Source organism: Engystomops pustulosus, chromosome 7 (assembly GCF_040894005.1).
Source record: "Engystomops pustulosus chromosome 7, aEngPut4.maternal, whole genome shotgun sequence".
Lineage (NCBI taxonomy): Eukaryota > Metazoa > Chordata > Amphibia > Anura > Leptodactylidae > Engystomops > Engystomops pustulosus.
In genome coordinates, this window is record NC_092417.1 from 45,300,967 (window position 1) to 45,325,364 (window position 24,398).

Sequence of the window (24,398 nt, forward strand, 5' to 3'; positions counted from 1 at the left end):
GAGAAAATGTTTCTCATCTGATGCTTCCAGCTGCTATAAAACTTATGATATAGGTAAAGCTCCCCCTCCAGCCTCAGTCTGTCTCATCTTGGGCAAAAGATGCATTTGTAGCCCATTTTCACGTAACTTTGGATAAGATTTTTGGATAGGTAAAAGTAGAGGTCAGGCCTCTGCATCTGCCTGTGCCACAGCTTCTTTTGTCAATGCTGAGTATTTGTTAAACTGCATTTCCTTCTATATGACTGATGGAGCGGGTTGTCATCTCTTCTAGACACTACAAAGAGAAAACATATCACTGAAGGCTGAGCTACAGAAGATCCAATCTACAAAAAGTGAACAGGTAGGCGAGAATTCATCAGAAGAGGCAGGTAGTGTCTTCATGACTTTTGAAACCTATGCAGTGACATGTAGAGTTTATAACTTGCTTTAAATTTAGCCTTTGTTTTTTTTTTTGTTGTGAGCAGATTATTATTAAAATAACAATATAATCTAATAATCTCTCTTTCAGTCTGCTGCTGCTAAGATGCTGGAACAGATGGAGAAGAGGTATATATTTTGCATGTTGATAATCAAATTACTAATATACTTATTTGGCCCGGAATAGGATAAAAATAGATAAGCAATGGATAATGCCTTCCAAATTCCTCCACTGATCTTGTTCAATTGCCGCCTCGTGTCCCGCTGGTCCTTCCTTATTGGTCCCTTCTCAGCCAATTATTGGTCACATCAGGGAGCCGCCAGTAATGGAGTGTGCAGGTACAGGTGCCTGAGCGTTGCCAGACAGGACCAAGAAATAGAGGCCAGGGGAATGGTTTTCAAAGTTTGGTAATAACCGTACAGCCATTTATCATAGCAATCTTCTTGTGAAAAGTTTGCCTACAGGTGACTTTTCGAACCACACTCCAATTGTTTTTCTTGTAGTATATCCTACGCTTACTAACTGGTCAAAATGATGGACTTGATGTCCGCGTTAGGAGTCCCCCGGCCAATCATAGCTAGTTTGCTAGTGGCGTTCATATGCCCGGATTGGCTGTTAGACCAGCAATATGTCTGGGTTGGGCAGCAGTACCTGGACGTGGACTACAAGTCCACTCATCTCTACTAACCAGTTGTAAAATTTGTAGACCTGTAAACATGCAATAAAAACTGAGCTTTGCACAGACCGATATTAAAGGAATTTTCTCAGTAGTTTTCAGTAGCTCCATGTTTCCTATTAATCCATCCTTCTGTTCAGTAACCATTGTCTGTTGTGTTCAGTGTAAAACGGAATTTGGAAGACTTGCTAGGGTTTTCCTGTTTCAGCAAATAATTGAGATTGTTTGCATTATGAAAAGTTATATAGTTTTCCAATATATTTTCTGTATCATTTCCTCCCGTTTTTTTTTAGATCTCTGTTTTCTGTCATTCAATAGAAAGCTTTTATGTTTACTTTCTGTGGATTAAAATCAGTCCCTGGTCATATGATGGCGCACAGGTGCACGGGTCATTATATCCCTGGTCATATGATGTCACACAGGTGCACGACTCGTTATATATCCCGGTCATGTGATATCACACAGGAGCACAGCTCGTTATATATCCCGGTCTTGTGTTGTCACACAGGAGCACAGCTCGTTATATATCCCGGTCTTGTGTTGTCACACAGGAGCACAGCTCGTTATATATCCCGGTCTTGTGTTGTCACACAGGAGCACGGCTCGTTATATATCCCGGTCTTGTGTTGTCACACAGGAGCACGGCTCTTTATATATCCCGGTCTTGTGATGTCACACAGGAGCACGGCTCTTTATATATCCCGGTCTTGTGATGTCACACAGGAGCACGGGTCTTTATATATATCCCGGTCTTGTGATGTCACACAGGAGCACAGCTCGTTATATCCTGGGTCATGTGATGTCACACAGGAGCACAAATTAGTATAACTTGCAGCGCTGATTACTCTGGTATAACGAGCCGTGCACCTGTATGATTTCACATGACCAGGGATATAACGAGCCATGCACCTGTGTGACATCACATGACCAGGGATATAACGAGCCATGCACCTGTGTGAAATCGCATAACCAGGGATACGAGTCGTGCACCTATGTGACATCATATGACCAGGGACTGGTGTCTATCCGCAGGAAGTAAAAAATGAAGGTTACTGAGAACGATCAGAGAACTAGAAAACCATGAGGAATTGATACAGTTAGTATATTAGAAAATTGTATAACTTTTCGCTATACAAACGATATCAATTATTTGCTAATAGTGGACATATCCTTTAATGCTTTTTCCTTTCCTCAGCATTGTAGAGAAAGATGGTAAGATCAAAGCTCTGGAAGAGAGACTGCAGTTTGAACTTGTGAAAGTGATCAATACCATTGAGGAGCACAAGGTATATACAACTATAAGCATTAGTAGGGGTGAAGGGTCTATTACATGGTGGTCACTGGGAGATCCAGATACTTGTGTCTTCCTGCTTGTAAAAAAGTCTCTTGAATTGAGGATTCCATTAATGACCTACTAATAGATATCTGAAAATGGTTTTCTTGGGATATGTTCACACTACATATAACGTGCATGCAGGAAAACTCCCGTGTCAATTTCATAGGCCCCTATTAAGCATACAACAGTTACACTTTAGACCACAAAAAGAATTCTTTTGCAAAAATGTTTTATCGTTCAATAACATATACAGCGGTACATTAGGCATAAGTACTTCACCCCTCTTCGGTTGTAGTATGCCGTAGTCCTATTGAAAAGTCCACACTCAATCTTCCATGGCTTCACTGAGACATCGAACGCCAGGTGAATCTAATGATGTTTCGGAGGGGAATCCCTCCTTCCTCAGAGGAAGGAGGGATTCCCCTCCGAAACGTCATTAGATTCACCTGGCGTTCGATGTCTCAGTGAAGCCATGGAAGATTGAGTGTGGACTTTTCAATAGGACTACGGCGTACTACAACCGAAGAGGGGTGAAGTACTTATGCCTAATGTACCGCTGTATATGTTATTGAACGATAAAACATTTTTGCAAAAGAATTCTTTTTGTGGTCTAAAGTGTAACTGTTGTACGTTGAATATTAGGAGCGTGAGAGACTCCGAAACATAGACCAGTGTACACATTTAAGAAAAAGGAAGGAGCTATATATGTTCTAAAAGGCCCCTATTAAGCAGACATAAGTCTCCTACAGTATTTTGTCTGCTTTGTTGCATACTTTTCTAAATTAAATTAAAAAATGCAATGTAAAAACGTAAATACTGTGTGGTATTTGATCCCAATAGATGATGGAGGGCTCTGTATGACATCCTCCACAAACATTTACATCCTCAGTAAATACTGATGGCGGCTCCAGCATAATGTATACAGAGCCTGAGTTATACAACTGATTTACCCTCTGTAGCCCCCCAGCCTGACTGTCTGAGCAATCCTTCTGTTCCAGGGAATTATATTGATATATTAATAGATAGTATGTGATATTTGGGAGTTGCTTTGTATGTAGGTGTAGTCTAAACTTTTACAACATAGTTAATACCAGTCTCCTTGTGATTTCAGGCTCTACAGAATATCAATAATGAATTACAGTCACAGTTGAAAAGGTTACAGGAGCAGCCTCAAGACCAGGTAAGTGACCGGACAGGATATATTTCTTTTCATCTGGTTCTCTATTTGTAATGAATTCATTATTTTTCTTTGTATTTATTTTGCTCTCTTAAGGCTAATAAAGAAGTGCTTGCCCAGATGGAGAAGAGGTAACTATTTTTTTTTTACTATACAGCAGTTAATCTGCATATAACATGAATGGATCTGATCCTTAAATATATGGCATCCGAAAATGTCTGCATAATTGTAGCTCGAGCCATCTACATCTATGTTATGTTGTGATGGATCTCTTGTTGAAGTGGGATGTCCCTTCAAAATCAAATATAATGGGAACTTTTACTATGAAAACTCAATCTGTGGAATAGCCTGCCTCCGCCGCTGGTCACAGCAGGGACAGCAGAGAGCATGGTTATGTTATATAGAATTGTTTCACCTAAGTCCCTTCCTTATCCAATCCTTTCCCTTCCTTGTTTGAACTTGATGGACATGTCTTTTTTCAACCGTATAATTTGATGATACTATGAACTATGGTCATGGAGACCTTGGGAACCGGAAGGATAAACATATGACTCTGATTTTAAACTGATCAACACTGTGCTGGGGGCAGAATTCCAAACATAATAGTAATGTATGATACAAGAAGTGTTCTTCTTCTTCTCCACTGTTCTCATAAATACAGTGTTGGCGCTACTATAATGCGGAGAAGCAGGGATTTGTATCGTATATATCCCAATGATGCTCGGATTCACATCCCTGGCAATGTTGGTCTGTGAAGTAGAATACGGCACAGTTTGTAATTCAGACTGTCCACGGCCGTGTGTTTTAGCCCCGACGTGTAGACATGGTGGGGAGTCGATAATTCCCTGTATTCCTATGAACCTGAGAGCCAATTGCAAGCCACAATTTTATAGTAAAATCTTGATCTTTTTTTTCCTCTCCATTTTTTTTTGAAGCTTGCAAGAAAAAGATGAGAAGCTGAAAACGGTTGAAGAGTTGTTGGAGACCGGACTCATACAGGTCGCAAATAAGGAAGAAGACTTGCGGGTAACTATTCTGTGCAATACATTAAGCTAAATTCATCTGACCTCAATTAGGTCAGATTGTCCTGCACATGTCTAGTACAGCACTGCAAAATAATCAGAAATGTCTCAAGATCATGAGAACCATCTGGTTTCCAAAGTGATGTTTGAAGAAGTTCTGGTCACAACTATAATAAAACCTCAAGCACGATATGAACATAAAATGTTCAAGAGAAAACAGTGTTGAATGGTTGCAATAGTCATTCTGAGTTATTGAAGGGTTTTACTGTTTTTCAGTGTCTTTTAATCTTTTTGTTTTTTATGTTTGTTCCTTTGTAATACAGTTACTAAGAGATGAAAATGCTTCATTAAGAATGGATTTGCAGAATTTCAAGGCACAACACAATGACCAGGTACTTATGCCAGAGGACGCTAAGCTAGTGGCAGACACTTGTGAATGATGTACTCCATAGTGAACAGCTAGAGAAATCTGCTTCTGTAGACCATCACTGGCCAGGGTATTAAACTGCTCAAAAATGTCATATGCAAGTGGTGTCTTAATCAGACAATCCCTACAATGAGATATTTTATGTTTATACCATTATTTGCTGTAGTGAATGGACCTATTCATATTATTACAGACCACTAAAAAGATCTTTCTTACATAATTATTGTAGACCATTTAGATATCTTTGTTACATATATATAGATATATTTTTAATATTTTGCCTTGTGATGTTTCAGGTAGCCTTCACTTCGTCAGTGGTTGAAGATCTGAAAAATGCGTAAGTTATTATTATACAGGGCATCTTGGGAAGGAATATAGCCTTGTATCATAAGATTGATCTATAGCTCATAAGTGCTAAATGTAAAAATCGGCTACTATTTATCTGGGCAGGTGGACTGACTGCTTAATGCTGTAGGTGGAGCGCTTAAGAAATAAAGGAGTCTTGCCTCCAATCATTTTGGTATATAGAAAAGGGAGGGGAGTACTCCTCTACTCCAGTCACATGGGGTGCTTATGGGGACACATAGGTATCTGTTCTTATGATCGCTGGAGATACCACTCACTACGGTTTAAAGGGCACCTACCACCACAAATCTACCTATAAAGGTAGATTGGGTGGTAGGTGCATCAATGGGACGTGAGGATAGCCCTTTTAAGGGCTAATCCTCACGTCCCCTCACTTTTTTGGTAACTTTTATTCCACATATATTTAAATTTACTTATGCGGCTACCGGGGCGTGGAGTAGCCGCATATGAGATTACATGAGGCGGCTACTCCACGCCCCGGTACCCACTTTACCCCTCCTACTCACCCATCTTCGGCGCGCAGCTCCGCGTAGCTGCGCGCCCTCGTCCGGCGACCCAGCCGTCTGCGCATGCGCAGAAGAGCAGGCCCGCGCCTGCGCGGTCACTGCTCCGAAACAGGCGCGGGCCTGCTCTTCTGCGCATGCGCAGACGGCAGGGTCGCCGGACGAGGGCGCGCAGCTACGCGGAGCTGCGCGCCGAAGATGGGTGAGTAGGAGGGGTAAAGTGGGTACCGGGGCGTGGAGTAGCCGCCTCATGTAATCTCATATGCGGCTACTCCACGCCCCGGTAGCCGCATAAGTAAATTTAAATATATGTGGAATAAAAGTTACCAAAAAAGTGAGGGGACGTGAGGATTAGCCCTTAAAAGGGCTATCCTCACGTCCCATTGATGCACCTACCACCCAATCTACCTTTATAGGTAGATTTGTGGTGGTAGGTTTCCTTTAAATGCCATTAGGGTGACAACCACTTTCTTTAAGGTTAATAGCAGTCATTTGATTTTAGTTGAAACTCTCAGCTTTATGTTCTGACAATCTTGCCTATGCCAAAAATTGTGATTATTTATTTAGGATCCAGGAGAAGGATGGCAAGATCAAGTCTCTGGAAGAACTCCTACAGGCTGGGCAGCTTAAAGCAGACAAAGAGGGGAGGACAGTACAGGTATTTCTCAACCAACAATATTACACCAGTTATTGCCAAGTTGTGAGATTATATTTAGTTACATGTGTAAAATTTCATTGGATTGTGACCATTAAAATTTAGACGTCACATAGAAATGCAAAGAGTACAGGCCAGTCATAAGCGCCTGCTGTTTATTAACTGTTAATCCCTATCCTGTAAATAAACAATCTTTATCCCCTATCAGTTATTCTCTATCCTGTGCCATCACTGATTTCATTGATCTGGTTTTAGGGTAGAGGTCATTTGCCATTTCTGTCTATTGCATTCTAACAGACGTTGCTGCCATTTATCCATTGCAGTCATTATTTGGCTAAATACTTGTAATATCTATGAGATGCACATTTTTTGGATGCTCTCATAAATATATGTGCCTGCTATGGCCGATACATGTTATCAGACACATCTGTATATCTCTTAAGATAACAGAAGGGATCACACGTGAAAATGCTGGTAGACTACTTCATGCATTCTGCAGACTTCTTCATGTATGTATATATGTATGAAGAGGGCTGCTCTTTCTCTTTAAAGGGCAGATGTTGCTTTCTTTTAATGGCTGTGATCGATGCTAAACATTTTTCTTACTTTGTGGTTCACACACCTCTCATCACATTTGTTGTACCTTGGCCCCTACACGGTACTACGTTTTACACTCTGTAAATCATTTTCAAGAATTTCTATAATTTGTAATTTTGTAATTTTTGTTAAAGTCTAGCAAGGTAAAAGATAATGTTTTGTATAATGACAAGTAAATGGGCTAACCACATATCCACTCCATGTCATAGTGTTGTGCTCATGTCTTCCATTTGTCTTGTTTTCATTGTGTAAAGGAATTGACTAAAGAAATTGAAGCCCTGAAGGAATCATTAGCAAGTAGCCAGCTTGAGAAAGCTGAACAGGTAACACCCAAAGTGATAGATACCTTGATATCTTAAAGAATCCAGTTCTCAAGTATTAGATTCCTAATACTGACCTGCCTGTTTTCCAAATCTGTGCCGGGACCTTGTCTCTTTATATCAATTAATGGCCGTCTATTGGAGAAATAAAATAAAAAAAAATGTAAATGAGCTGGAGGTGTTCCGGGCTACGTCACCACCGGCTATTAATTTATTCACGCCCCCTCTATGCTCATTGCGGTCGGTGGCTGGCAGGATAACTACAAGTGAGGATGAGACTGTAATAGCCTGTGAAGCTACAGCATGCAGGGACTCTGTTAACACCATTGGAGCCCTTCAGGATCTTTAGCATAATTATAAAAGTTGATTTTTAAAAGGAAGGAGACCATAGATAATAAATATATGAAGAATCCCACAGTCACACTGCTCGGATCTATAAGTTAAATGCTCCTGGTTGATCATGCTTGATTTTGAAGATGGATTACCTTTGATGGGGTTGTTTAGTTTTCACATCAAGTTTTCCCTTATCTAAAGGCTAGGGGATAGCTTGCTAATTGCTGGCGGCCCCAGTGGTGGGAACCCAATAGATCACAAGAACAAAGCACCAGGTCTCACGTGTGTGCCCTCACTTCATTCCCTGTCTGTTTCATTGAGTAGCTGAGTACTGTGCTGCACTATCTCTGTTGGCACCATTGAGCAGTCGGCTTCCTTATTCATATAGTTGTAGACTACTATAGACAGCAGACACTCGTTCTTGTGAACTGTGGGGGCCACAACTGATAAACAAACTATCCCTTATCTAGGGGATAAAAGAAAAACTAATTGTCACTGGATAACCCCATTAAGGCAAAGTAAGGATTATTCCTCTTAGCACTTGTTAAGATTCCATCGATCTTTGTTTGTTGGCAGCACATTTCCCAGCATAAACAGGTAATGGTTGTTACACCTGTGTGTCCAGTACTAGTATTAAATATAGTTTTTTTTATATGTATTTAGGTCTCTACTACAGCACAAGTGCGGGCGCTTCAGAATGAGTATGTATAGCTCTGTGTATATTTCCATGTACTTCCATGACTTAAGTATTCTTTTAAGGTAACCTACCACCACAGATCTACCTGTTAAGGTAGATCCAGCGGCAGGTTCCTCTAATGTAGAGTAGTATAGCCCTTTTTAGGGCTAATTCTTTTGTGGCCCAGAACTGTTATACATTTTAATTTCCCCAATATGCAAATATCCTAAAGAGGCTACTGGGGCGTGGAGTAGCCGGAGCTGAGGCTCCATGCCCCATTAGCCTTTTCCATTCCGCCTACCAACTACGAGGAGCTACATGCACTCATCTGCGAAGCTGGTTTCTGTGCATTAGCTCCGGCTTCAGACCTAAGACTGCACGGCCTGCGTTCTGCACATGCGCAGAAACCAGCTTCGCAGGCGAGTGTGCGTAGCTCCTTGTAGTTGGTAGGTGGAACGCAAGAGGCTACTGGGGTATGGAGTAGCTGTGCCGTGTAGCCTCTGCTCCGGCTACTCAACGCCCCAGTAACCTCTTTAGGAAATTTGCATATTGGGGGGAATTAAAATCTATAAAAGTTCTGGGCCACCAAAGAATTAGCCCTAAAAAGGGCTATACTACTCTACATTAGAGGAACCTGCCACCAGATCCGTGGTGGTAGGTTTCCTTTAGAACCTCAGGGTTTTTTATTTTCTTCCCCAAAACAAGCTATAAATGCATACACATTTCTAAAATTGTGTAGTTTTAGTTCTGTGGAACTGGTGTGGAATCTGAGCTCATTCTTGCTATTTTCATAGATTGAGGAGCAAGGAGGAGAACTTAAAGGGAATAGAAGAACGGTTTAATGAACGTGAGAAGGTGATCCTAGAGAAAGAGAGACAAATTGAGGTAACTTTAAAATGGATGTTTTGGTCATTCAGATTTTTTCCCTGATTTCCTATCAATCATCCTATTGTAGAGGGTTTGGAAATAGTGTGGAACAATAAACTGTTTAGCATATTTGCTGCAGTACCAGGCGATATGTCATACAGAGGTGTCGCAGAGCCTGGACATACAATGAGAAGGCCACAGCCCTTTGTTCTAATTGTTGGCTTGGGTCCAAGGGGTCAGTATCCCAGCAGACATGGTTTGTCTAGGCCAGTGATGGCGAACCTTTTAGAGACCGAGTGCCCAAGCTACCACCAAAATCCACTTATTAACTGTGAAGTGCCAACATGGAATTTTAAGAAGTTGCGTATTGCTTCTTATTCTTCCACATCTTTCAATCTTATTGGCCCAGTGAGGACACCAATACAGTTGAAAGAAAGAGTGCAAATTCAGACTCTCATTGTAGCTTCTCTCCAGGGTCTCTCTTTAGAGAAATAATGAAGGGTCCAGCAGGGGGACCTCATAAAGATTTTGCAGTCCTGTCCACGCCTTCTCACTGTTCCCGCAGTTCCAAACAGCTAATGAAGTGTTGCTTAAAAACAGTTCTGAGAGCAGCATCTCTTAAGTTGCCTGGGACTGCAGAAAGATTTGGTGGATTTGTTCCTTTCTGGTGAACTCAGTCCTGGGGTGATAACCTGAGTGCCCACAGAAATGGCTCTGAGTGCCACCTCTGGCACCCATGCCATAGGTTCGCCACCACTGGTCTAGGCTCTCTGTGTTTAGTCTCCTTCAACCCCTGTAAGGGCTTGTGTCCGGCTTGTATGTAAAACGACAATAAATGCCATTGTATCATCTTGCTGACTTCTTATTTCCTGACCCTGATCTTTAAGTTTTCCCCAAAATAAAAGAATATTGTTCAGTGATAACTGTTGTATATTTGTTATGGTGCCCTCTAGTGTTGTGTTGATTGCCGTACAAAATGTCCACCTAATTTTTTGCGTAGTCTGTCATGTAATACTCCAAAGCAATTAGGGACAAGTGTGTCGGGTGCACACTCCTCTGTTCGGTTACGAATTCTCCCTTTACATTGGTACCTGATCCATTGTTGTTTTTGTCTTCTGTATCTACAATTAGGGGACAGAACTAGTGGTACTTTTTCCTGATTGATTAGATTTTTTTGCTGATGTTTTAATATAACAGGGCTTATCATAGACTCATTTATTTAGCATTTAGAAACATTAGGGGTGTAATTTTGCTCAAAACATTAACATAGGGGTATAATGCTACTTTTTTTGTTCTGTTTGTCGCTTCCTTATTGCTTAATATTTTAATGCTACATTTTAATCCTATTCAAATAATAAAGATTATATGGAAAACATTTTATTCCTATGTATTGGCTTTTGGTGATGTATAGTCTGTCATGTATTAATGATATGATGAAGCAGAGCACAAACCCAAAGCATTTATACCCTGCCCATGGGGAAAGTGCTTAGTAACTAGGATAATGCTCTATTTTTCTTACAGGATCTACAGAAGGAAAGTCAACAGCTGAAAATCCATATTGAAGAGGTTCAGCAGAACTTACAGCAGGTACAGCACATTATTGGCACCTACGAGATTCTCCAGAAGTGCCATATTACCATAGATGTGCCATAAAAATCACCATGTATAATGCACTGAAAACCTAAAATCTGAACTTGATAACGTATGTCTCTGAGGCTTGCCCTGTCATACCCAAAGCTCACTGCCAGGTTTCTCTTTTTTCCTTCCTAGCAAGGCTCATCGTCACCAGGCGAGCAGGAGCTTCAGAGACTGTGAGTATTTTCCAGATTTTCTTTTTTTTTTATTTTTATTGCTAATCTGTAATTGTACTAAAATGAGGTACAGGCATCAGTAATCTTCGATCACATAGTCTTAGAGCTTTTCTTCCAGACAAACAGATCTAGCCTTGTTCTGCTGGTGACCTTGTATTACTTTTATATCTTTCCTGCATATAGAGTGCAACAACATAACGAGAAAATTAAGGGGATGGAGGCTGCACTTTCAGAGAGAGAAGCAAATCTAACAGTCACTACTCAGGAACTAAAGGTAAATTTGGGGATCTGGAGAAGCTTTATTAAATTCATCCATTATGCAGGGAAACAGTTTTTTTCCATTTTTTTCCTTTATATTATAGGGTCTGAAAAAAGAAAATGAGATTTTGAAAATTCAGGCCTGTGAACTACAAAAGAAGCATGATGAACAACTACGACAGGTGCGAATGTGCACGGATCCTACTATTCATGGTTTTGACTATTCTTAGCCGATTTAACTGTGGCTAAAAAATAGTTTCAGAGGAATAATTCACATAAATTGTATGTTCCTTTTGGGATTAAGTTTTAATGATACATTTTGTACAGTTTTGTCTGCAGTTCCTATGCTGACCTATGTATCCCTATGGTAACAGACTACAAACAAGCTTTATGTAGTCAGATCTTTTAGTAGTGCAGGGTATGAATTATAAGCGAGCTTTGCGGGAGATCTAAATTGTACATATGTGGAACGATGGATGAGTTTATTTACTTTCATATTTTACTCCTTATTTTAGGTTTCTTCAGTTGCTAAAGGTGAAGAATTAATAGAAGCGTAAGTAACTGTTATGTTGCACCTCTCCACATTTGGGTAAATTTCTATGTGCTTTTCTCTTTAATAGCCACATTGCCAAAGTTCTCTATTCTGTGATTAAATGCTCAGCAGACAATGGCGACCATCAAAATAGGTTTCACTGATAACAATTACTGTATATACTCAAGTATAAGCCTAGTGCTTCTGCCCAAAACAATGGGCTGAAAAAATTTAACTCTGCTTATACTCGAGTCTATTAAAATAAAGGGGTTATCCGAGTGTTTATAAAATTATGAGGTCAGGCTGCTGAGGCATATTTTTAAAAAAACAAACCTGTATTCACCTCCTCAGTCACTCCAGACGTCCCTTGCCATCGTCTTGCCGGTCGTTGCCCCTGTTTGTTTACAGAGGCACGGAAGTTCTGCTGAGTTCGACTTATGGCCAAGGTGGATGGTCACGACCCACCTGTCCCTATTCCTAGCGCCTCATCATGCGCTGAGACATGGTGACGGGGGGTTGTGGCCGGAAGCCAAACTCAGCGGCGCTTCAGGGACACGGCCAGGCGAGACGTTGGGAATGACTGAGGAGGTGAGTACAGGTTTGTTTTTAAAAAATGCCTCCGAAGCCTGCCACCAGAATTTGTGAAACACTTGGATTAACCCCTTTTGACTTCAGGTCCTTTCTGACCCCCCCCCCCCCCCCCCTCTTTTGGCTTCAGGTCCTTAGGCTCCGTCTTCAGGTCCCTGGGTGATGCCGGCACACACATTATGAAGTCAGCTGCTTGCTGACACAAGCGCCGTTGCATTGAGTGTGTGTGTTGGCTACCCACGGCACCCAAAGATGAACCACTGGGAGCATGAAGAGGACCTGAGGGGGATGTCGGAAAGGCGGGGCGCAGGGGCTGGCTGGCTGTATACTGGGGGGAGTGGCTGAAAAGCTATATACTGGCTGGAAGCTGTGACCAATGCATTTCCCACCCTAGGCTTATACTTTAGTCAATAGGTTTTCCCTGTTTTTTGTGGTGCCACGGCTTGTACTTGTGTTGGCTCATACTCTATATATAGGGTTAAATATTTTGCACAGTGTGTTACATGTTCGATTAAATAACAACTTTTTTTTGTCTTGGTTGAAAAATGAGTCAAATTATTTTATATATTATATGTTTTTAGTATAGCAGCAAAAGACAAGAAAATCACAGAGCTGCTGGCAGAGCTGGAAGATCAAAAATCTGCTGTAGAGCAACAAAGAAAGAAGAACAATGTAAGTCTAGGACAGTTAGTAGTATGACATTTTTTGAGGGTTTAGTCCCTTAAGCCGGACATACACATAAGACACAAATGCCATCATTTTGGCATGGTTACAGGCCTGTGTGTATAGGACCTCCTAGCTTTACCCTCAGGCTTCCTGCCTGCAAGCAAGTGCATTGGATGGATTCCCTGGACCAAACCTTGTATCACTGGACTGAACTGACATGCTCCGTCCAATCCAGTGACATGAGATTCAGTGCGGGAAATGCCTTTATTGCACGGAACGCTGGAAAATTGGCTTAATAGCGGGTGATGAGTGAGTTGGGTGAGCATGTTGGATTTCAACATGGGCAGTGCCCCCCAACAGATAACCCATTGCTCAATACTGGTGGTGGACATTTATGGCCTCCTCCTAAGGGCAGTTTCTTTCATGTCAATATGTAAAATCAATTCAGACTGGAGCCTATGTAAAGGTGAATTTTTATTTTATTATTATTATTTTTTTTTTTTACAAAGTTTTAATTACAGCTTATTTGTTGAACTTATTTTGTAATGTGATACCTCATAACAAGGCATAGCATATGTTTCCATTCCTATCATTTACTTGGTTATTTGTTTGCTGTTAGTAATGGGAACAATGAGGTTTCACACATGTACATACCTCATCCTTCACTTTCCTGAGAATGGAAAATCGTTGTATCCAATATTGGTTTGATTGTGTTCGCAACTCGGGGGGAGACCAAGATTTGGTTTGTACATGTTTGTAGTCTAATTGTTTGTTTGTTTTTTTTCAATAATGGAAAACTTATATCTGAAAGCAAACCTGTCACCACAAACAATAGTCTATTCTGCTCTTTAATATAATGCCTGTAGGATGGACTGAGGAGATTGTACATCATGTTGTATCTGCAGGCAGCATGATATAGAGCAGGAGTAGCTGAGAAGATTGCACTGTACTTAGTGTCTTATTTGCGGGCAGCCCGTTATACAACTCCTAAAAAATTAAGAGAATTATATGCTGTCTCCAAGCTGTGATTTTTTTGGGGGGTGGTCCGATCGGTGATTTACAACCCTTAAAGGACATCTACCACCACTTAACCCCTAAAAAGCATTGCTTTTGTGACAGTCTACCTCCCTTAAATCTGCTGGTAGGTGTACTTTAATGCATCGGTCACTGATGGGACTACCTTCTTGATGTCTCCGCATAGAAAGATTAGAAGAACTTTCCAACAATGCCACCTACAGATAAATCACCTGCTCACTTCCTCCTTTTCTATCACATGCAGCCTGGAAATAGGACAACTTGTACAATCTGCTCAGTGTCTCCTGCTCTATAACATGCTGCTGGGTGACAGTTCTCTTTAATACTGTATAGAATAAGAACTCTGTATAATTAATAAATATTCTGTTTCTGCCACGTTGTCTGTGTAGTTGGACATTACTGTACTTGTAGTTGGGATTACTATTATTGTTGAACATTGTGTTGTATATCCAGCATTTTCTAGGCCTGTGCTTAAAACCTGCTGAAGAGTTTCTTCTGTGCTTTAAATATTAACCCTTTACCTTGGTGGGTGGATGGGAATCTGTTCTTTTTCTGACAAAACTTTTTTCTTTCTCACAAGATCCATTAGCACAATCACAAAAATACATTTCCCCCAAAAGTAGCTGCAGGTTTCAAATTGGACTATGAAACCTCCCAATGATATAGAACATTGCAGTATAAGCCCAGGCTTCCAGGGCTGACAGTAATGGTAAATGTACAAGCATTGTCTATGGCTGTTTCCACACTGGTGTCTGCAGGTGCTATTAACGCTGCTCTGAAGCTTAGCTTAACACTGGATTATTTCTCCCCTAAAGGGAATCTTTAGTTCCAGATTCCAAAAACAACGCCAGATTGGCCTGGCCAACAGCTTCTTTAAAGGATCTACCATCAAAATCCAGCATGATAAACCAGGGGCTCTTACTCATAGATCCAAGCACTTTGACTGTGGTAAGCTTCTAAAATCCGCTTTTAAAATTGGGCTAGTAAGCATGAAGGGCTTTACCAGAGCCCTTCTGTGCTATAGCTTCACAGGCTGTTACATTGTCTCACCCTCCTCACCTTTCCTTCAGCACTACTCCCCCACTGTGTTAGACAGTGTAACAGCCTTTGAAGCTACAGCAGGGAGGGGTTCTCTTAACACCCCCAGTATCCATTTAGACGTATTAGCATAATTTGAAAAGTTGATTTTTAGAAGAATGGGTAATGAATTTAAGAAGATTACCATAGTTATGGTGCCTGGATCTACGATGACCTAAGGGTCCCTAATTTTTTTTAACCATGGATTATAATTTATCATTGAGGAAAGCTGCATTACTGGCTGATTATGTAATCCCTATGACCCCATTATTCACATATAGGTAGAGATGTTAGTCAGAGTTGATTTCGGATGCTACTATGCAGGTCACCTGTGTGGGATCTTCCATATATCTTCGCTTGGGGTGTGAAACACTGATACAACTCCTTTATAATGCCGTTTGCTGAATTAACTCTACAGACATGTTAGTGTGCCGGTCAACTGAAATAACTCTTTCTAAAAACAATTAGGACCTTCGGGAGAAAAACTGGAAAGCAATGGAGGCATTGGCATCAACTGAAAAAATGCTACAAGAGAGAGTCAACAAGACCGCCAAGGTTGTAATGCTACCGGTGGGGACATAGCGCAGGGTGTACCGGGGCACGGCTGCGCTGGCTGCTCACTCTTACCTCAGTTTCTGAGACAGAGGAAGGGATTTTATTTTTACAAAACTGCATGCAGATTCTGCCAAGATAAAGCAAAGGGTATATTTTCCCTTTAAAGTGAATATCCAGTCTTGGAGATAAATCACTTTTTTTATTTTAATAAATGGCTACTTTCTTAGTATTCCTTAATAGAGGTCAGAACGTTATGTTTCAGATACAGAGCCTTCAAGGAAATCTACCATCAAAATCCAGCATGATAAACCAGGGGGACACTTGCCCTTAGATCCTTAAATCAATTTTTAAAATTATGCTAATAAGCCTGAAGAGCTATAGGGGTTGTTACAAGAGTCTCTCCATGCTGCAGCTTCACAGGCTGTTACACTTTCTCGCCCTCCCCTCTGCTCACTTAGCATTTCCTCCCTCCCTCTGCCTTATGTTCGTCTGACTGCAGCAGAGGAAGTTTCAGCACACAGTCGGAGAGCTTAACAGCTTGTGAAGCTACAGCATGCAGGGCCTCTGGTATTGCCCACTAGGAGCCTTTCAGGCTGGAAGATGGAAGGTGGCCGTGGATAACAAATAAATATAAGAAGATGCCTGAATCTATGAGTTAATGCCCCTGGTATATCTTGCTTTATTTTGATGGTAGATTTCCATTTAATTCTCTACATAGATATAAATTTAAAATATATATGCTGTGCCACCACTAGAGCTACTATGTACTGAATTAATTTGAAGTCTCTAAGCTCCCTCTAGTGGCAGCTGCTGGTATATTCTGCCTTTATGCCTGTATCAGTAATGGAGATCAGAATGCTTTTATGAAGTTCTTTACTGAATTGGACATACAGCTTATCTTTAAAGGCAGATGTTTACTTAGTAGTATTATCATTCGTTAGGTTATGCACAGCAAGTGGTTTGATCTCCACACAATGTCCTACAATGGGAAGGCATATGGTATGCCATAACATAATATCATCATGCAGATATTGACATATAAAACCAATGGCTCTAGTATTACAAGATCTCTGCAGATTTCCAGTAGTTCAAGATATTGTTCCCCCAACTTTTGCACTTCCTGTATATGCTTTGCTACATGAAATCTGCAGTTACATTCAGGAGGAGGGGGAATCATGGCAGGACCTGCATGTAGTTCTCTCCTAGCTGCAGCCAGAGCGGCTGTGTCCTTGTTAGTCAGTACCTGGGTGAGCTAGCAGAGGCACTGCACATCACCCCGTGCCTCTACTACCTCCCCACCAGGGGGGATAACCAAGATCAGCCATGATCGGCTGCCCCCACAAATCTCCCAATCATAACTGTATGTTCTCTTTCTTGACACTTGTCCATCTCTTTCTTGATTTTGTTTTTTTCTGTTCCCTTTTGGTGTATTTTTCCTCATGGGCATGCAAGTGTGTGAGTGTGTTGTCTGTATCCAACAGAGGATGGTCTTTACAATTAACCCCTGTTTTATACTAGGCATCCTATAGCATGCATACAATTATTTGTATAGGGTCAGGTTACTCCATATTTCTTCTAAGGTTACAGATTTACATTTGCATATGTTTTGTGAGTGTTAGGCTGCATTCACACTGCCGCAAGGGGGGGACGTATATACGGCCAATATACGTCCCCCATAGATGGCAATGGGCGCACAGCGCCATATGGGAGTGGTACGCTACAGTACACGTGCGGCACCATACCGTTCTGTACCCGGGAAAAAGATAGGACATGTCCTATGCTTTCCCGTATTACGGCGCCATGCGCCATACATCCGTATGGAGAGGGGGCGGGGGTGAGCAGCGCTCACCCACTCCTCCTCTCCCCGCGTGCTGCCGTTGCCCGACGTGCTACGGTACGGCGGGCAACGGAGGTGTGAATGTAGCCTTAAAGGGAACCTGTCATCAGATATTAAAATTTTGAGCTAATGATTGGTTCCTACAGGTTGTTTATTGTATAAAAATGTTTTTCTAATTAGTATTAAATGTTCTTAGTTCTTAAAGTGTATAAAGGTTTATCTGGCTCCCTGCCATCATAGAGGGTCAAGGATGCGAGACACTGCTCTCCTAGCTCTCCCTTCTTCTCCCGTCTGCTCCCCCCCCCCCCCCCAATCCTCTTCTAATCCCTCCCCCAATCCTCTTCTAATCCCCCACCCCCCTCAACCCCCCAATTGTCCTTGCTTGCAGGGAGCCAGGTAAACTTTTAAATACTTGTAAAACTGAATGGAACTTAGAATGCTTGTCATTGGGCAAAATGTGAAATTCATATGACCAGTTCCCTAGAGGATTCTTTAAGGGATTGTGTCATTGAGAAAAAAAAAAATGTTAGTCTTAAAAGGGGTTGTCTGAGACTTTATAAAAAAAAAAAAAAACAAAGGTGGCCGGGAGGGGGTTGCTTTAAAAAAAAAAAAAAAAAAATAAACATGTACTTAGCTCCAGACACCCTCTCTGTCCCACGCTGCCCTCGCCTGGTCCACGCCCCATGCAAACAAACAGGGGCACGGAACTCAGCTTCCGGCCGTCCACACTCCCCCGTCCCGCATTATGCAGCGCTGTGAATAGGGACGTGTGTGCGTGGCCACATTCCCACTTTTGTGCAGGGTTTGCCTGTTTGTCTATGCTTTATCATTGGTATACAGCTCATCTGTAGATTTACTACATTGTAGCAGACAAGACCTTACATAATCTTCAGGGCATGGTTGGTGCAGGTTATGTGTGGGACCAGTTAACCTATAGGCTTTATTCTCTTGTATATAGTTAAGTTTTTTGCTTGTTTCCCATGTTTTGGAGAATATGTACTGACCTCTGAGATAAAAGTATAAGATGTCCATGTGCATGTTGACGCATAATACTTTTTCCTAGCTACTGCATATGTTTGATCTTCATATCCTCTACAACATAACATCTGTGTGTGTTATACTCATATGTACGTCTTGCGTTACCTTTTCACTCTTGATCTTCATTGCGACTTCTTGTTGTGTTGTAGGAGAGACCGCAGAATACAGGGGAGAATGAAGCCCGGGAAATCCTACAGAAGATCTTCCCCACTGTGTCTGTTGCTTCTACTTTGGTAAGGTACAATTATAAGTTTTGTGTAGGAAACATTAAAGGGGTGTTCCCCTTACAGCAAATTAATGTTTTTGTTTGTATTATAATTTTCCAATATACTTTCTGTATCAATTCCTTGTAGTTTTGTACGTCACTGGCAGCTGTCATTTTATAGGAAACTTCATTGTTTATTTCCAGTGGACAATGGTCACCACGGTCACACAGGTGCACGGCTCGTTATATATCACACAGCTCTGATTACTCTCTGTGATATAATGAGCCGTGCACCTGTGTGACCATTGTCAGATTTCTGTCCACTGGAAAAAAACATAGAAGCTTTCTATATAATGACAGCAAGCAGAGATCTAGAAAACTGTGGGGAATTGATACAGAAAGAAAATGTGCTATCTTTTTATAATACAAACAATAACATTATTGCTGTAATGGGAACACCCCTTTAAGTTTAGTTCACACCTGTAGCAACTTGCATCTTTACCTTCCAATATTGTTCCGTACATTGAAGTCAATAGGGAACAGTAGACATCCCATTTACCACCAGTTTTTAGTTTCTGTTACTCTCTTTCCTAAAACCGATTGTGTAACAGTTAGTCCAGACGCAAGTGTGAACTGAGCCTCAGAGGAAGAAAATATAGTGCAAACAATTTACACTTTTGGGTAAGAGAACGTTTCCTTTTCTCCATCAGCGGCATTGTGAATGGATCCAAGAGTTTGAAAAGGCAGCAAAGGTGTGTCTGCATGAAAGTGGAGGAGCGGAGAAGGTTAAGGTGAGCAAGAAAATTTCCATAGAAAATAAGTTGAAACAAGGTCTGTGCAGCACTCCGTAATCTGTTTGCGCTATATAAATAAAGGAATTATTGTATTTGTTGTTATTAGTATTATTATCATTTATTATTATTTGAAGGGTCCAGCCATTGTGGTACCCTGAATAAATAATGGAATTATATCAGTTCTATTCAACGATCATTCATATTGATCAGAATAACACTTGCTGACTGGCATCCACTGGGTGCTGGAATAACAAGAGTGGATCCCGGGGCACCCAGCTCTGTTCTCTGTGTAGTGACCAGAGGAGTGAACCTATTCTCTGTGCACCTGGCCAATTTGCAGGTCTGGTCCTAGTTATGTCCTTATCAATAAGCCACAATTGTCTTCTTTTTCAAGGAATTGGAGCAAAAGTTGAAAGAAGGGGAGGAAATCCATACGCTGTTGCAGCTGGAGTGTGAGAAGTACAAATCGGTGCTTGCGGAGACGGTATGTAGCCTTTCTGGTCTGTAGGGCTGCTGTAGGCGCTGCAGGTGTGCTCTTCTCTTAGGCTCCCTGTCCTGCTTATTCACAGGAAGGAATTTTACAAAGATTGCAGCGTAGCGTGGAAGAAGAGGAAGGACGGTGGAAGGTGAAGCTAGAGGAGTCTCAGAATGAACTGCGAGAGGTAATGAAGCTTAGATCCATAAGAGATTTGTGGGAATCTGAGTTTTATATTCCCATAGTAGTAAATACCAGTCCAAATTTTTAATACAAGGTACTTTTGCCGGCAATGTGAATAAGCCCTATGGCTTTTCAGGCCATGTCTTCTGCATTGAGAAATTGTGTAACATACTGCATCACAGCCAGGTCTAAACTACAACCATATGAGCCTTCAGATGTTGGTCCAACAAATCTCCACTAGCATTTCTTTTTTTTTTTTTTTTGGTTCTAATTTGTTCTGATGTAATACCCGAAGCTCGCTGCCTGGTTTATATTATTTGTCCATTTTGTAAGTTTGCTATAAAATCCCTATTTCCTGTTAGAATACGCAGGTGCATCTTATACAAGGGCTCTGCTTCACATCACACGTTTCCTAATGAGGCAATGGGTAATACATGGATGGAAGATTTCCTTTTAAGATTTCCATACCTTCTATAATATAAAGCAGGTTCTTCCATTGATAGAAGTCCACACTGGGTTTTCTAACGTAACTGACATACTTAATGGTATTGGATGATACAGCTCGCTTCAAGCAAGATGCTTCTGCTTCTTGTGGAGATCCATCCAGAGTGGAGTTTTTAGGGCAATATCTGACTAACCCTTAGGATAGGCCATGGGAGGGTTTTTGACACCTTGGACCCCCAATACCCGACACACAGATTTGCGGTGTCCCATTTATTGGTTACCTGACTGGTTTTTAATTTGTTCACATTCAAGTAATTGGGGATTAGCTGCAATACCAAGTACAACCACTATAAAATATACAGAACTGTGCCTGGCAGACTGTAAAGAAGCCACATCACTTGTCTGAAGGCTGCAGTTTCTTTTAAAATATGATGGTGGTGGTGGTGGCTGATGCCTGTCAATAACAATACTTCTCCTACACCCCTTATCATCCTCTATCCTTTCCCGTGCTCCATGCTTTGCTATGGAGAGGGGAGTGGTCCTCTGAGGACGCTGCAGTGTAGCCTAATGGATAGGTGAACAAAAAATTTTTTCAAATGTCCCTTCAAGGTTTCACCGGCTCCTGCTGCTCCAAATGAGCTCTATTATAGTCTGGAATGACTTGCACTGTAGTCTTTAAGAGGTATTTTTGTCTGGTCAGAAAGTAATAGCCAGGTAGTAGGACCCCACTGATTCTGTGAATGGAAAGGCTGCACTTAGTAGGTGTGACATAGTGGGACGGCCACAGGGGTCCTGAAAGTTGGACTACCAATATATAATATAGGAATATCACTTTAATTCCTGTTACAGGAGTGAATTGGATTCCCTTCCATCTGCAGAATGTTATTGATCACTTCTTATTCTTCATAGAATATTTATGATTTATTTATCTTTCCATTTAATATTTACATTCATTTATCTCCTGCATTTAGGCAAAGTCATCAGTTCATTTATTGGAGCAGGAGCTGGATAGAGTGAAGGGACGGAGTCAGGAGAGAGAAAATGTACGTTTAGTGGAATTTTCTAACTACATACTATATTCATATTGAGGGAATGCACCAGTGCTTGATTCAGGCCAGATCCCCCCTACTCCCCGTTGCAGCAAATCCATGAAGAGGCTTAAACCTCTTGGTGGATCCGTAAGGAGGCCGCACTGTCAGGCAAAACTATGCTTGGCTCTGCCTGTCGTAGTTTTGTATAAAAACCTGCGAACATTCAGGGGTGAATGTTTGCAGGCATTTAGAAGGCAGGAGAGCGCCGTGCCAGCCCACTTTGGCAGCTGTACCCCTTCACACCTCTTCCATGCCCCCATGTCATGGAGGTGGCATAGTCACAAGAAGAGTCACGATTTCTTGCAGTGCAGAGAACTGGCTTAAAAGCACTGAAAAATATTCCCCATAGTCTTTGAGTAGTGGTTTCTGTGGGTACATGTCACATGTTGCTTAAATGATATGTATAGGAAGAGGATGCAGAATCCAGGGATAAAAAGATAAAGTAATAGGGAACAGTTTTAGGGGACTTGTAGTTTTTGTCTAATGTTATCCTAAACAATTATTTTATTATATTTTTTTCAGTTGTTTAAAGAGAAGGAGCATTTGGAAACCGAGCTGGAAAAGGCTGAAAATGAAAGGGCGACGTACGTGTCTGAAGTACGAGAGGTAAGTGCGTGCAAACTCAGGATATCTCCTAAAATAAAATTTCCAGTAAGATGCCCAGTTTGTGTACATGAGGTGTAGTGCGGTTTCTAGCCACTCTGCTTCTGATCTTCTTTTTGGAACAGATAAGGTTTCTGCCGTCTGTAGGGGTATTTATCAGGGCTAATGCACCAGTTTTCTGCCAGGAATTGCGCCTATTTTCAACTTTAAGTCCCCTCCATTCCAGTGGGCATGTAGGGGGGGTGAGCATGGCAGTGGACAGCTGACTACCAATGGCTTTCACCGATAACTGGCGTCGGCTGTAGCGCCATTCTACACCAGGCGGGAACTGCCCGGTAGAGCATTTGCCCCTGTGGTTATACAGCTACTATAAAACTTCTGAACTTCGTTTCAGCTGAAGGATCTGTTGACTGAGTTGCAAAGAAAGCTTGACGATTCATATTCAGAGGCAGTAAGGCAGAATGAAGAGCTGACCTTGGTAAGACCCCAGTCTCTCTTCTGTGTATCTGAGCTCCTCACTCCTACCTGTCTGCTAATCTATCCTGTTGGGTGTACTGTGGAGCTTTTCCCTGTCAAGCCTTCAGTCTCTGCTTGTCCTACCCTTATTCATTATTAAATACCACTCTGATCCTCTTACTCCATAAGAACACGTTGCATGCAGTGCGCTTGTTGGGAGCTGGAAGATGGTTTTTGAGTTGGTTCAATGCATTAACAAGCTGTAACATCTAATCTAGTATTGACCCGCTTTATGAAACACTAGGGGGTCAATCTTAAACCTGTGAAACTTTGTTTTGTTTTGCAGAAGTGAATAGAACAAGTGATTTGAAAAATTTCTAGTATTCTTCATTAAAGAGGACTTGTTACCCTACAAAATTGCTCTAGATCAGGTTCCGATAAAGCTGGCAGTATAACGCTGCTAACGGTGGTAGTATTAGAGTGTTTTTTTTTTTTTTTAGGGCGACAGGTCCACTTTAAGTGGCTTCTGTCATTATCTGCTTCTTTCCCCTGCAGTGAGCAGTTTATCTGCAAACCTTTTGAACTCTGCCCCCTCTGACACCTAAGGAGGTTAAAGATTAACTCTTTCCATACAGAGAATATTTGCCTTGATTTATCTCTATGGAGATTAGACTATCCAGGGACTGTCTGTAAAGTGTTAAACTGCTTAAATAAGGAAGAAAGGCAGGGGGAGAAGGACACAGGAACACATTTCTTAAGTATATTACGAATTTTACAATTTTGCAGAACGTTTAGTTAGGCTTTTAAGAGAGAATTTGTGTCTGACCCACTGCTCTGTGCGAGTTGTGGGGGAATGGCTGATGTGTCGCATCTCCATACCATATTGCAATGTATACGTGGTGAGAAGGACAGCACACATCAAACTACACAGCCATGATTGCCAGCATTGCCTGCATTGGGGCGTGCAGTATAAAATATGTTGTAGCTGGTGTATGGCAACAGGGTCGTGCCGAATGTGCACACACAAGTTCACATGTGGCATCGTCTTTGAAAAGTGGTGAAGAGGCAGTAATGCACATCTGATCTAATACAAGATGTCTTGTGTGAAACCTTAAACTGGAGACTAGACTCCAATGAGTTGCATTGAAGTAAATGTGCTGTTTGTGAGTTTTAGGTGAAAGAACAGCTCTTTAAAGGGTTTTTCTCGTCTAGGCATTCAAATTTAATTAATCTGAAATGTATAAGCATTTCTTCAATTAAATGTTATTAAAAAAAATGGACCAGGGTGAAGATAATTTCTCATAAATGTAGTCATATGGTCCCTTAGAAACAAGAATGTGTCCTTGGATACGACCACCTCTGCTGGCATGATTGCAC

The 24,398-nt window shown here is 41.4% G+C and overlaps 1 protein-coding gene across 11 annotated transcripts in view; it reads left to right on the forward strand.

The window, feature by feature from the left end:
- KTN1 (kinectin 1) overlaps window positions 1-24,398 on the forward strand; it is a 62,168-nt gene that overhangs the window by 34,224 nt on the left and 3,546 nt on the right. For 3 of the 11 annotated variants that reach the window (XM_072115732.1, XM_072115730.1, XM_072115731.1), the window contains exons 18-43: window positions 272-340; window positions 509-546; window positions 2,290-2,380; window positions 3,542-3,610; window positions 3,704-3,738; window positions 4,543-4,633; window positions 4,953-5,021; window positions 5,353-5,393; window positions 6,493-6,583; window positions 7,432-7,500; window positions 8,494-8,531; window positions 9,301-9,391; window positions 10,895-10,960; window positions 11,144-11,184; window positions 11,368-11,458; window positions 11,547-11,624; window positions 11,958-11,995; window positions 13,144-13,234; window positions 15,809-15,895; window positions 18,920-19,003; window positions 19,686-19,766; window positions 20,164-20,253; window positions 20,339-20,431; window positions 21,843-21,914; window positions 22,485-22,568; window positions 22,960-23,043. In XM_072115732.1, coding sequence (XP_071971833.1) covers window positions 272-340; window positions 509-546; window positions 2,290-2,380; window positions 3,542-3,610; window positions 3,704-3,738; window positions 4,543-4,633; window positions 4,953-5,021; window positions 5,353-5,393; window positions 6,493-6,583; window positions 7,432-7,500; window positions 8,494-8,531; window positions 9,301-9,391; window positions 10,895-10,960; window positions 11,144-11,184; window positions 11,368-11,458; window positions 11,547-11,624; window positions 11,958-11,995; window positions 13,144-13,234; window positions 15,809-15,895; window positions 18,920-19,003; window positions 19,686-19,766; window positions 20,164-20,253; window positions 20,339-20,431; window positions 21,843-21,914; window positions 22,485-22,568; window positions 22,960-23,043 — 1,872 coding nt within the window. The remainder of the gene's footprint in view (window positions 1-271; window positions 341-508; window positions 547-2,289; window positions 2,381-3,541; window positions 3,611-3,703; window positions 3,739-4,542; window positions 4,634-4,952; window positions 5,022-5,352; window positions 5,394-6,492; window positions 6,584-7,431; window positions 7,501-8,493; window positions 8,532-9,300; window positions 9,392-10,894; window positions 10,961-11,143; window positions 11,185-11,367; window positions 11,459-11,546; window positions 11,625-11,957; window positions 11,996-13,143; window positions 13,235-15,808; window positions 15,896-18,919; window positions 19,004-19,685; window positions 19,767-20,163; window positions 20,254-20,338; window positions 20,432-21,842; window positions 21,915-22,484; window positions 22,569-22,959; window positions 23,044-24,398) is intronic. The other 8 variants (XM_072115735.1, XM_072115738.1, XM_072115736.1 and 5 more) reach the window with 6 other exon arrangements.